The sequence below is a fragment of the Urocitellus parryii genome, chromosome 2 (assembly GCF_045843805.1).
Source record: "Urocitellus parryii isolate mUroPar1 chromosome 2, mUroPar1.hap1, whole genome shotgun sequence".
Lineage (NCBI taxonomy): Eukaryota > Metazoa > Chordata > Mammalia > Rodentia > Sciuridae > Urocitellus > Urocitellus parryii.
Window position 1 is genome coordinate 170,657,141 of NC_135532.1, and position 13,875 is coordinate 170,671,015.

Genomic DNA, 13,875 nt, shown 5'->3' on the forward strand with positions numbered 1-13,875 from the left:
GGTAAACTAACATTTCAGTTTAATGTGCTAATTTTTAGAATTGAAATGCCAGTATTTTCTTTGGTGAATTACTTTTACTTTTTTAAAAATTTGAACTCTGAATCATTTATGGCGTGAGACATTCCCAGGGAGTTGATAATGCACGAAAACTCTGAATAGAACTGAGGTCTGCTCTTTCAGAAAGCATTTCCTGCCTCCACAGATCTCAAGAGGAGGAAGAGGACAACACTTGACAAAGTTTCTATTGCAAAAATAACTTGCACTCTGTCAGACTGTACATCCTTGGTAAGATATACTCCCAGAGCTGGATGTGGGTTGTACACCTGTAATCCCTCCTAACCCAGAGCCTGAGGCAGGAGAATGGCAAATTCAAGGCCAACTTGGGAAACCTGGTGAGACCTGTCTCAAAATAAAAGATAAAATGGGCTGGGGATGTAGTTCAGTGGTAGGGTGCTTGCCCAGCTTGTGCAAAGCCCTGGGTTCAATCCCCAGTACAGCAAAAATAAAATAAAAATATGTTCTAAGGACAAACAAACTGCAGAAATGCCTTGAGCTTTATGGAACAACCCATCCAGAACTGTAATTTGGAGATCATTTTGTGGATGGAGCGGGGCGGGGCTGGGTAGGTATGTGAGATGCACCTGGGTTTTCACTGTACTGTTCTTTCAATTCTGAAAGTTGAAAGTTGTCAAAAAGTTGAGGTAATAAAAACAAAATTAAACATTTTTAAAAATCCTGTTTTTGGTTCAAAGATTTTCTGAACAAGTAGAATATGGTCCTATTTTGAAGCTGACCCAGGGCTTCTCTTCTCTGATCCCCTGACTATCCTCAGCAGAGTCCCTGCTTCTGCCTCTGCACACCCTCCAGGTGTCTGTGAAGCTCTCTCAGCCAAGGACAAGTGCAGTAAGACACAGGGCTGATCATTACACACCCTCACCACGACCCCCAGTTGAGTGGAGTGCAAAAGGTTTGACACCTTGACCTAGAAAAGATTGCCTCACTGCCTGAAACTCAACAATAACCTACTGAGGGGGCTGGGTTGTGGCTCAGTGGTAGAGCGCTCGCCTAGCACGTGCAAGGTCCTGGGTTCAATCCTCAGCACCACATAAAAATAAATAAATAAAATATTGTGTCCAATAACCTACTGACCCAGTTTTTTTTTTAATTTTTTAAGACTTCTATTTTTTAAAATGTTGAAATAGAATTGGTTCATTGTCAATATTACATGATTTTTTTTCATATTTTTCTGTCGTTTGTTTTTTGGTGCTGGGGAATTGAACCCAGAGGAACTTTACCACTAAGCCATATCCCCAACTCTTTTTATTTTTTATTTTGAGACAGGGCCTAAGTTGCTGGGGCTGGACTCAAACTTTCAATCCTCCTACCTCAGCCTCCCGAGTCACTGGGATTACAGGCATGCACCACTGCCTATAAACTTCACTTTACTCATTTTATTTTGCTAACAATTTTGCAGAAAATATGTTCAGTATTTTCATAAATTTGCAAATGTAATAACTTATCTCTTATGTTCATACATTTTTATTTAAAATGTATCAAGTATTTGATTTTACTAGTTTTCATTTTTACTCAATGAATTTGGAATACTTTTTAATAAAACTACTGTTGATTACATCAGTTTTTCTGGAAATAAATGGCCCTGCCATCTGCCCAAAGCTACCACCAGGCCCTGGAGCCCCCAGAACAGAGCATTCCCCAAAAGCCTTTGGGCAGGCACAACCTGGGTCCTATCATGCCTTCCCAATGCTTGGGTGAAGTGGGAACTCAGAAGGTAGGTGTCCTGCCTCATCACACGCAGGCCAACATGTGAGCACTGCCAGGCTGAGTGGTCAGCTCCCCACCCCTGGCCACCCCCATTGGCAGAGAGACACACTAGCATGCAGCCTCTGCTGCCTGTCACCTTCTACCACTGGATTGTAATAAACGTGGGATTTGAGGGAGGGTCCCTGCAAGCCCTCCTTGCTCACCAATCTTCATCTGGAAGTTGTTGAAGGAGTGCTCATTGATGTACTTCATTTGGTCCATCAGCTTCATGGCGAAGTCGGCCAGGGCTTTGATGTGCGTCTTGCCCACCTTGTCGTAGGTGGAGTCGTTGAGGCCGGAGGCGGCCATGTAGGTGCTGCCGATGGTCTTGATCTTTTCTAGCTGCCTGAAACGGTCCTCGCTGATAATCTGCACAGAAGGAAACCAACCTTGGGTCAAGTCCAGGGCACTGAGCTCTATAGGGAGGGGCAGAGGAGGACCATGGGAGTATAGCAGCTTGGCCCCTCATGGTCCCCTCTTTGGTAAGGGAAAAGGCTCAATGTGAGGCCGCCCCGTCCTCTAGAACAGGCCTCCTCTGTTCTCAACTGTTGTCCAGGGAGTGTGACTTACTCACCCAACCCCACACCAAGAGCTCCTGAGGACAAGGGCACGGGTTGCCACTGGGTCTCATGCCCCCAACGGGCTGGACGGCTGGAGCCCCTTCAGAGGTCCTCACCCCCTCACTTAGGGAACCCTCCTCATCTCTGACTAGCAAGACATCCTTTTCCCATGTCCTTCTGCTGGAAGCCTCCCCGGAGCCCTTCATCTACCCGCTGCCCCAGAGCTCTTGTGGGCTTCTTCTAACACTGCCAGGACCCAGCTCTGCCTGTGCCCTGTGTCCAGCCCGGGCATCCCTGCTGCGCTGTGCCTCCCAGACTCCCAACAGGATCGAGGCTGGTCAGCTCACCAAGCTCGAGAAATGAAGAAGCAATGTCTGGCTGCCACCTCCCCTGCCCTGGGCCTTGTGTCTTTGCTCTGCCCTCTTCCTTCACCCAGTGGCTCCTCCTTCCTCTGATTCTCTAAAAACTCTGGCTGTCCTGGGCACTGGGACCCTGAAGGTTCATATAGTCTGGGCCCAAACCCCAGCCCTGGCCCTTATAGGCCTTGACCTTAGGCAAGACACACAAGGTCTGTGGGCCTCTGTTTTCTCATCTGGAACCTGTGACAAGGTGCCTGAGACAGAACAGCCCTGGGACACCTTCAGGCTCTTGCCATCAGGGCTCCTGTCAGCACCGCTCACACCCACATGGAGGAGAGAGCCCTGGGGACTCAAAGGACTCCCAGAGGCACCTCGTCAAAGTCGGCAATGATCTCGTTGAGCAGCCGCAGGCACTCCACGCCCTCATTGTTGGCCTCCAGCTCCACGTAGAACTCGGAGAAGTTGGCGATGGAGGCGAACATGACGGCCACGCACTCGCAGGACTGGTAGTAGAGCTCGTCATTACGGCGCTCCCGGGCCAGGAAGTGGGCGGCCACGTCCTTGGGCAGGATGTTGTGCAGCAGCCGTCGGTTGTAGGCCTGCAGCTCCTCCATCTCCTCCTTCTCCTCTGTGGCCTGGGGACAGAGGACTCGGTCAGGGGGTGGGGGAGGGGCTACAGCTCTGCTTAGAATGAGACAGGAATCGCACCAACACCAACACCAGGCGCCGGCTGTTTCTGTGGTCTCTCTGCTTCCAAGTGTTCTCTAAAGAGCATTATGTCGGCCACCAGAAGAAATGGTCTACTTCTTGGAAAGTGACGCACATCAGGGATTGGTCCCAGAGGAGGGAAGCGCAGAGTAGATGCAGGTCCCAGAGGAGGAGCTGAAAGTCTCCTGTCTGCCCAAGCCTGGCACTAGACTCCAGGGGAAAGGGAGAGTCCAAAATCCACACCCCAAATAGGCTGCTGACTCCCTGAGACCTCTTTACCTTTCATTTTTCCTCTTAAAATCAAAGAATGCACTCAGAAAAGCATCTTGCCAGGGCAACTTCAACCCACTGGTCACGGGGGGAAATGGCCCAGAGTCCTGCCCATCTCATTCCTATGAGAACAGCCTCCAGTGCCAGATGCAGCCAGGAGGGACAGGCGCCACCAGGTGTCAGCCAGGGCAGGAAGGAGACATCCCCTTAACTTTGGTTTCCCCCCAGTTTTGGTCATGGATCTGTACAGTTGGAGTTTGTGGTCACTCACCCTCCAGGTAAAGGGACAGTGCAGAGTCCTTGGGTCAAGAGACCAGTAGCAGCCACAAGGAACTGAAGCAGAGAAGCAGTTATACACCGAGGTGTGGCCAGGACCCTCTGACCAGAGTGGTCACAGGATGTGGGATTACAGGGTGGAGTCACCTGGCTTCCTCACCCTTGATAGCAGACATACATCCCCCACCAACTGGGAAGGTCATTAGCAGATGTCTTTTTACTCAGCAGCAACTAGATTTCCCACGGGCCAGGGCTGCTTTGCTCTGGTATTCCCTGTGCAGCGGCTGCCCGTGGGCTAGGAGCTGGCACACCATCCCACGTCTATAGACCTGGGTCCAGCGGGGAGAGCCCAAGGACAGAAGACCTGAGACCAAGGCTCGCTACCAAGGTATGAAGATGTCCTGGTTATACTGTCCACAGCCTGGTGGACTCCTGGAGACACTGGCAATGCAGCTTCAAAAATCAGGGTCATGCTTGAGGAAGCTCCTGGACCCTAAAGGGCCCCAGCCTCCACCCACTACCTTCAGAAGCCAGGTGAGTGCAGCTGTTGGGTGCCATCTTCCTGTCCAGCATTCCGGCCAGGTGACTTATGCTCCTGTGAGGTGGGGCTTTCAGCCCAGGCTCTTCTTCAAGAACAAAGGCCACCTGTTCCCCACTCTGCAGCAGGTTGCATGAGAGGGTGGGAGTCCCTCTACCTCCCCTTGTGGGCTAATCATATAGGACCCCAGGCAGTTGTCCGTCAGCTTCTGCGAATGCACAGGGCACTCACTGTCCTGCCTCAACCTGCTCAGACCCTGTCCCTGGGGCCCTGAGCACTCCAGTTCCTTCTATCCACCCACGGGCAGCAGGGACAGGACATGAGCCTCCCTTAGAGAGCATCTACCCAAAGCATCAGCATAGAGTGGAGGCTTTAGAGCAGGGCTGCCGGGGACGGAGGCCAATCCCCCAGGTGGGCCAGGCACTCCTGCCTCGTCTGGGGAACTCCACCCCAAGCAGGTTGGGCAGCTGCCCACATGGCCAACAGCTGCTTGGAGTGGAGTTCCACAGCCTCTTGGTAGTCCTAGGAGACCCATACTGGAGGAGCAGGTAAGGGTTAGGGAACCAAGACAACCATTAGGCCACGAGGGGGCGCTGTGTGAGAGGGCATGTTCCTGGGCGGCCCCTCCTCTGTCAGCACACACCACAGGTGGAACAGTAAAGGGGCTGCTGGGCGAGCCTGGGGAGCATATGGTGACAATTACCCCCCTTCCTGAGGCCTGCTGTCACGTTTCTGTTTACTGCTGTATGTTGTCCTCCAAGTTGCAAAATGCCCAGGAAAAGAATGGGAGCTGGAGGGACCTGCCAGTTGGGGAGCTTCTGTGGACAGGGCTGACACAGGCTTGCGACAGGCTGAGTCAGTGGCTTCCCTCCTGGCACAGGGTCCTCAGGGCCTGAGAAAGCAAAGTGACAGAGGGAGGGGCCCCAGTGTGCAAAGAGGCAAAAGGGCCAAGAAGAGAGGGGGAGGATCAGCAAGAGGCTGTGGGGTTGGGAGGCCAGCACTGAGTGAATGGATCACTTTAGGAGAGTGATTTGGGCGGGTTTCTCTCTGGCATAGGGCAAGCTACAAAGAAGCCTGAGGCACAGGTCTTGAATGGAAGAGCTGGAGTGAGTAATGGTTTTTATAAATCTATGTACATAGACAGATGCTGGTGTGGTACGTTTGCATGCAACCCTGCATTTCTGCATGTTTACATCAACTTCATGTGTTTCCCGGCTTTGGCCCTGGAGATGAACCTGTTAATAGTTTGGATCTGGAATCCCCACCAAAGGATCATGTGCTGAAGGCTTGGTCCCCAGCTGGTGGTGCTTCTGGGAGATGGTGGAAAGTTTGGGAGGCAGGGCCTAATGGAAGGAAGCCTTCACAGTGGTGTCTTGTCCCTGGGCCCTTCTCTTCTTTCTCTGCTTCCTGGTTGCCATGAGGTGAACTTGCTCTACCACGTGTTCCCAGCCATGAGGTTCTGCCTTGCCACAAGCCCAAGCCATGAAGCCAAGAACCATGGACTAAAATCTCTGCAACCATGAGGCAAAATAAATCTTTCCTCCTTTAAGTTGATTTTCTGAGAGATTTTGTCACAGCAACAGAAAACGGACACAGATCCAGAAGTAGCAAGCCCACTAAGCACTCAGTTCTTGGTTTCTAAATACCACTCTCCACTAAGAGCAAGGGCTCTTTGAAGAAATCACTGATTCCTGGGCTGGAACAGGAAAAATGTCAGGTAAGCTTGAGACATCTCATTGTGCCAAGAAGTCAGGAGATGCCCAAAGAGTGCTAGTGGCAGTTCAAATGACAAGGAAGTCAGCTTGACGAAATGCACACTAGCCAAACCTAGGGCGATATGAGCATTAGAATAATCTGAGTGGCAGATGATAACCCACTGGATTACACAGGTGTCTGTGAGTCTGCACTGACATAAACTAAGTGAATGAATGGGCCTTGAATGGGAGGATCTCCCTAAGGACCACATACCTTGGAGATAAAAGCTATACTGCATGCAACATAATCAACAGAAGGGACAACCATATGCCCCATTGGCACTTGACACCCAACCAAAAGCCTCCTGCCCCCAGCCAAAGACTTCAACCTCCATGACGGTGAGTGGTGTGGATGGAGGAGTTCTAAGCAAGCCCTGGGTGAACTGATATGGTCTGGAATGGGTCAGACCTTGCCAGGGGTTTGATTCAAAGGACCCACAAAGAAGCTGGCATTGTTTTGTGAGTGCCCTAGAATGCACTCTCCTGGAGACTCTGGGGTGGCCTTAAGACTGTGGCTACCAAGAGCACCACCTTCACCTGGCCCGTTGGCATCCCATCCTGCAGGTGGACACTGTCCTCAGGGTGCAGGGTCACAGCCTGGAGAGTCAAGCACCAGTTGCATTTCTGCTTTCAATGCAACCAACACAGGTCAGAGCCATGACCTTGGCCACCCCACCACCCTGCCCCTGAGTCCAGCTGGGCTTCCTATTGATTCCTTTGGTTCTTCCTCCTCTGGAGGAGTCTTCATGCCCAGCTGTGGTCATATCAAGCCTGCACAGAAGCCTCTGGTGGCAGCCCCCACCAGCCCAGGATCCTGCCAGCTCCCACCCTCCTCACCTCCTGCCCCTCCTCCTCACATGCCTGGACACCTTGCTGCTCTCCCTACAGGCTGACTGGCCCACCCCCAGTGTCCCTGCTGCAGACATGCACAGGAACTGCTCGGGCAGTGTGTGCTGACTCCATGCGCACCTCCTGGGCTCAGAGTCCCTGTACTATTGGGGTGGGTTCATCTGGAATATGCTCCAGGGCTTTGCCTCTCAACCCTGGAAAGCAGGCAGCAGATCCTGGGATGTGGGGCAGTGGTTATTTGGGATGAGACCCGAGAGGACACCTTGTCAGTGTAGGATGAAGGTCCAGGCCAGCCCAGTGAGTGCCGTGAGGTCCAGCTGCTCCCCACCCAGCTGTAGTCCCAGGGCCATTCACCTGCAGTTTCCAGAGGAAGTCAAGGCGGGCAGTGGACTCCACCTGCTGGGCATGCAGGTACAGGGCCAGCACGAAGACTGAAATGATGATGGGCGTCACCACCTTCAGGGCCACCTTGGTCGCGTGCTCAGGGCTGCAGGAGTGAGGTAAACAGGCCTGAGGCCACCCTGGCACTCAGGCAGGCTCCGAAGACCCCCCAGGCTTTTTTCTTCCTCCCAGGACAGCTGCCACTCAAACTCTGCCTGAGTGAACCTCCTCTGGGAAGCCTTCCTGCAACTCAGGCAGCTATGGCCCCTCTCCTGGCACCTTATGCCCCCATCACTCAGGTGCCCCCTGGTCACCTCAGGAGATGAACTCAGCCCTTCCACAAGGCAGCGTGGATGCCAGGTCTTTCTCAGAGGACAAGGCAGGACAGTGTGCACAGGAACAAGGGAGCCAGGAAACACCTGCTGTCCCTGTCTCTGGGGTACCTTAGACTCTTAAGTTTCCTCATCTGTAACATGGGAAAAGAATATCCACACTGCAGGGCTGTGGGAAGGACTGAAGATTCTGTATAGGAGGTGCTCAGTGCAGCACCCGACACACTGGGAATCGGCAAACTGGTGGCTATTGTTTCTAATTATATTTCTGTTAACATTGACAAAGATACCAAACAAAAGCTGCCATTCCAAACACTGCTCCTTGCACCGGTGCAGAGCCAGAGGCCTAATACTGCCCAGAGCCTCCCTCCAGCAGCTCGGAGCCTTGGCTCTGCATAGAGGGAAGCAGGCCCAGTTCCTGCTCCTGGGGGAAAGCCTGAGGCTAGATGCTTTAAAATGAGGCCTGAGGCCCTGATAACCCTGGCTACTAAGGCTATTGGTCACCAGAATGTAGTAAAGAAGTGTCTATCCCACCTGGGCTGCTTGCTCCCCACCGGGGCCTCCCTGCTCACTCCAGCCTCCTCTACCACCCAACTTGTTGCCAAGGCCCCTCCCACCTGGGTCTGAGTTGCCTTCTCTGCAGCTCTGTGCCAAGGGCACGGAGGGCCTGTCAAAGTGGGGCGTTAACTCACCACTGGGAGGTCCCGTTGTTGCTCAAGTCTCTGCGAAGGGAAGTATGGGGAGACAGTTCAGATCTTTTTTTTTGGTGTAAGGCAGCCTCCAGTCCTGTCCTCCTATGGCCCACCCTGCTGCCTTCCCCCACGCCATGCTCTTCTGCCCAGTGCCAATCTCTGTCCCCCAGTCCTGCTCTGCTGCTCCTTTGTCCCTACCCCAGCACCCAGGGGCATTCCAGCTGGGAGGCTTATGCAAAGGCCAGCCCCAACCAGCATCTGGTCACTGTGATCACAAATCACCAGCTCTTACCCTGCCTGTCCTCCCCCACCCTGCCTATCCACCTGGATACACCTGTCCACCTGTCTGCCCCAGCCCTGGGCTGACATCCGGAGGGAGCTGGGGGGTGGAATCCTATACCTGTACTGTTCCGTGTGGCAGCTGCTGGCCACTGTGTCTACTGAGCCTTGAAATAGGACTAGCACAAGTTAAACTGTACTGTGAGTGAAAATATAACCAGGTTGTGAATAGCGTGGAAAGGAAGGTAAAGTATTTCTCTAATACTTTTTAATTGATGATATGTTAAAATGACCATATTTTGAGTTTATTGGCTAAATAAAGTGCTCTTAAATTGTATCTTTTGCTTTTTTTTCATACAGCTACTAGAAAATTTTAAATTACATTTGTGGTTTGCTTTATTTGTCTATTGAATAGAGCTGCCCTAGAGCCAAATGAGGGTCTCCCAACAGAGCAATGATCTCCAGTCTCTGCTGTCAACCTCAGCAGTGGGAGAGGAAAGGCTGGGAGTGGAAGAGCAGGAAACAAAGCAGCCAAAAGAGCCAGCTCTAGTCCTGACCCCAGGGTAGAAAGGATCTGGCTCCCTCTCTCCCCGGGGGCTTGCAGCCTGCCCGGTTCCTGAAGGCATAGCATCTTGCTGTCATCTGCCCATAGCCCCACACACAACCACAGGGAAGTTCTTGCTGGAATCTGACTTAGATTCTTCACTACAATTTCTTTTTCTCAGGGGTCTTCTTTCACAAGAAGGGGCACTTCTGTGGGGTTCTTGGTCCTATCCTAATTGTACCTCCACTGCCTGGCTCAGTGCCTGCAGCCGGTAGGCCCTCAATACACATTTCTGAATGAACAAATGAGCGAGCAGATGGATGGATGTGGCTGGACCCCTTCCTCTTAGAGAAAGTGCAGTGTGCTGCGTTTCCTCAAGAGACACAGACTCGTCCCATTTTTTCACACTACTTGGTGTGTGTTCAGAGCTGGTTATGGGAAGAAAAGCATAGTACATACCAGGCACTTTGTAGATATTTTGCTACTATGAGTATCATTCCCATTTTACTGGGGAAAAAAAGTATTTCAGGAACATAACCCAATGTGTATCTGCTGCTGAGGTCCAAACTCAGTTCCACCCAAAGCCAGAGGCCTTTCCCTTCATGGAGTCGTCTCCCTTGGAAAACTGACAACTGTCACTGGATGACCAGGCGGACCGTGGGCCAGACAGCCTGACCCAGCAGTGCTCAGGAGCTAGATACTCTCCTCGCAGTGTCCCTGCGGTGCCAGACCCCAGCCTTCTGCACTTCCTGCCTCCCTGAGGGGGCCCGAACACGGTGGGCGGTGAATGAGGTGCCACATACATGGCGTTGGCGGTGACCAGCAGGTCGGCATTGTCAAAGAGTGTGACACCGGGCACCTCGACGATGAGCACATAGATGAGCTCGATGGACAGCATGAGCGCCAGCTTGCCGATGCAGCTGATCTGCAGGAACACGGAGCAGGCCAGCAGGCTGAGCAGCACGCTGTAGGTGAAGTACTGCGAGAGAGGGCGGGCATCGTCAGCTCGCGGCCCCGCCCCGCCCCGCCCCTCCTCATCCAGCCTGAGCAACGTTGGGGAAGGCTTCTGCCCACCTGCCCAGGGCCCAGTAAAGTGTTAGCGCCCGGCTCCAGGCTCAGGCTCGCCTGGGCTCATCCCTGATCCACCACGGACTGGCTGTGCACCTTGGACCATGAAATCAACCCCTCTAAGCCTCAGTTTCCCCAACTAGGGCTCCCTGTGTCTGGTGAGAGGAAGCCTGTGGGGGCTATGTCTGGGACCTTCGATAACTGTGAGGAGCACAGGTTCCCTGCAGCTCTGAAATCCACAGGAAAAAGGGAAGTGTCTCACAACCTGGAGGGCAACACCTGAACTGCCTGATTTGCCGGCCAAACCCAACCTAACTGATGCGCTGCCAATCACCATCGGCATCCAGCTTCCTGTGACTGTTGGCACGCTTGGCCGCTGAAGTATGGCTGTGTTTCACCATCAGGGTTTACCCCAGGCTCCTGGTCACATGAGGCAGCCTTTTTAAATCTGAAAATTTTTGTAGTCTAAAATATATTGGCCCTAATGACTTGGGAGGAGGCATGGCTCCCTGTACTATTTATCCTGCTGAAGTCCCTCCTTGTCTTTAAGCTGATTTCCTTCTTAAACAACCGAGGGGCAAACCAGCTGATCTCAGCAGCCCCCTCCTCCTGTGGTCCCGGGATGTTACTCCTAGCCATGTCAGCATCTACTATCCTGTTCTTTCTTTTAAATTTAGCACTATTATTTCTGAGTCAGGCTTCCAGACTCTTCCTATTTCCACACTGCCTCTGCCTTGGGCTGGGGGCCGAATGGGGGTGGCTGGCAGTGGGGGTAGCCCAGGCTGGGCCCTCTGCCTCCCCAGGCTTTCAGGAGCTAAATGAGGCACTGCTGAGGGTCCTTTGGTGATAAGCTGGGACAGGGTAGCCTCAAGGCACCGCCAAGAACTGGGCAGAGGAGACAGTAGGAGAACAAGTCCCGATAATCAGGCCTAGCATTCCATCTTGGGGGGAGGAAAAAGAGGCCCTCTCCAGCCAGCCTGGACTCCCATTCAGAAGCCGGGTCCTGGGTACCAGGAGGCCAAGGCTTAATGCAGCCCCACTACCAACCCAAGGGCCTGTGAGGAGTGGCTGACTGACCCAGGAACACTGGTGAGGTGTGGGCCACAAGCCTGAAACAGAGCAGGCTAGAGACGGCTGGGACCGACCATCTCCAACGAGGAGGAGCTGGGACACCAATGCGTCCCCTACCCCATTCCCAGCTTCTCTGACCACCTAGTGGCAAACAGGCCAATGCAGCCTCTGCTCCTCAGGAAGCACAAACACTGCTTCCCTGGGCTCCCAGCCAGACGTGAGAGGGAATGGAGCCCGGGAGGGGAGGCCTGGCTGACTGCCCAGCGTGGCCGCAGAGGGGAGGGAGAGCTGGTCTCGGGTCCAGGACAGGAAGAAGAGCCTGTCTGGGTGGCCATCAGCTGAGCCCTGCTCCTCACTGGGCTTTCCTTGACTCAACAGTCCAACAAGGAGGTGGCCCAGCTCCTTTTCAGGGCTGGGGAAGGAGGCCAGCACTGTGACAGCCCCTGTGCCCCTCTGCTGCAGTTCTGGGCCCTTTGGGAATTGGATGAAAGCAGGAAAGCAAGATCTCTGTCACTGACTTACAGGTTTCCTGTGAGTGCCCTGCAGGGAGTTGGGAGGTGGCCACAGCCACTGCATAGAACAAACGCTTCCAGACAGGCAGGAAGCCTGGCCCTGCTGCTTGGGGCAAAGTGCTTGCAGAGAAGCGCAGCAACGCGACCAGAGCCCCTCGTGCGCCCCGGTGCTCAGCACATGCCATCCTCTCAGTAAGATTCCTGGTGATACTTTCTAAATCCAGATGCCTATAAGTACAAAATTTCTCTTGGGAGTGGTGAAAGTGTTCTCAAGGAGGATGGCTACACCCATATTTGTGAATACACTGAAAACCGCTGTTGCACGCTCTGAACGAGTGGTTTATGGTAGTGGCTTGGGATTGGGTTCTCTTTGCTCCTCTCAAAGTTCACTTACCCTCCAGCTAGGGGATCAGGTAGGCTCTTTTGAGGAAGGGTCAGGTCTGCCCCACAGGCAGAGGCTCCAGAAAATTTTATTCTCAGGAGCATGAACTCTAGCATCAGACAACTTGTATGAGAGCTTTGACTCTACTGCCTACTCACTGTGTAGTCTTGGGCAAGTAACTTAACTTCCCTGTGCATTGGGTTTTTCATATCTACAAAAGAGCTAATATAGTACCTAAGTCATAGGGCTGGGAGGATTTACTGAGTAGATGTATGTAAAGCACCTAACACAGCACCTAGCCCATGGTAAGTATGTTATGAACAAAAGGTCCGTTAGTTTGGCTGCAGCTGTAGTGAGGAGGCTGCACTTGTTCACCAGTGTTGGGCACATGGTGTTGATGACACTGAGGGAAGGCAGTCTCCAGAATGGCAGTGAGCTGGAGGGCCCTGACCTTTCCTCAGACTGTCCAGGGCTTCCCCAGGAGCAGAGTGGGGTAGGGCAGGAGCAGCTGCATCTGCTCTCTGCCCAGCTATGTAGGCCCAGTACCCAGCCAAGTACCTCGGGAAAGTTGCAGTTGGGCCAGTGGCTGCCGCAGAAGCCCTGCTCATCGCCCAGGCTGTAGTTGAAGGCTGACTCCAGCACATGGCACGCGTTGACCTGGCTCACACTGATGTTGTGCTCCTCCGCCAGGCAGCCCACCAGGTCCTTGGAGTTACACATGAACTGGGCGGGGCACAGGGCAGTGAGGGGCGGTCAGCCCCCAGGGCCAAGGGCACCCTCCACCCTCTGTCTCAGTCACAGCCTCCCTCGGACTGGGGACATAGCGGGAGCCATCCTCTCAGAGGCCGCGGGTGGACCTGACAGGTCTGTCCAGCTCCTTGGGTAGGAGGGCGTGGCCAGTATGCCTTCCTGAGGTGGTGCCCTAAGTCTGCCTTGGGGACATTCTCTGTGCTCTTCCACCTTGAAAGCAAGGAACTAAAAGCCCGCATGGGGGCTAATTTAAGAGCCAAATCTGATCCCAGACCTGGAGTGAGACAGGAATAGGGTTTTCCCAGGCCATGCTGTTGGGCACAGGGCTGCACTGGGTTTGACCCCACGGGGCTGGGGAGGCACTGGGAGGACGTGGAGCCACCCACCAGGTTGACAAAAGCCGAGAGGAACACCAGGATGATGGTGAACACACCAACCAGGGTGCTGTTCATCTTGGACCGCACGATCTTCCTGGAGAGGATCTGCAGCGGGGCGGGGAAGAGCTGGGCGGGGGAGAGACAGAAGAGCGGTCAGCGAGGACCCTGACCATGGCCGGCCGTGCAGGAGACCCCGGACCCGCTCCTGTTTCCAGTGTAGCTCTCCCCAGCCTTTCTGAACCCCTCCCGGCCTGCAAGGCTCCAGCCTCACGCCACTGCCCCCTGCTTCCAGGCCAACAGCAGCACAGACTCTGAGCTGGCCAGGAGCGAGTGTGCCCGAGAAGCCCACGGG

The 13,875-nt window shown here is 53.6% G+C and overlaps 1 protein-coding gene across 1 annotated transcript in view; it reads right to left on the reverse strand.

The window, feature by feature from the left end:
* Positions 1–13,875, reverse strand: part of Adcy5 (adenylate cyclase 5) — a 145,178-nt gene that overhangs the window by 3,201 nt on the left and 128,102 nt on the right. Inside the window, exons 13-19 of the mRNA XM_026394175.2 lie at positions 13,533–13,649; positions 12,955–13,119; positions 10,167–10,342; positions 8,541–8,570; positions 7,490–7,622; positions 3,112–3,375; positions 1,986–2,190 (exon numbers count right to left, since the gene is read on the reverse strand). Coding sequence (XP_026249960.1) covers positions 1,986–2,190; positions 3,112–3,375; positions 7,490–7,622; positions 8,541–8,570; positions 10,167–10,342; positions 12,955–13,119; positions 13,533–13,649 — 1,090 coding nt within the window. The remainder of the gene's footprint in view (positions 1–1,985; positions 2,191–3,111; positions 3,376–7,489; positions 7,623–8,540; positions 8,571–10,166; positions 10,343–12,954; positions 13,120–13,532; positions 13,650–13,875) is intronic.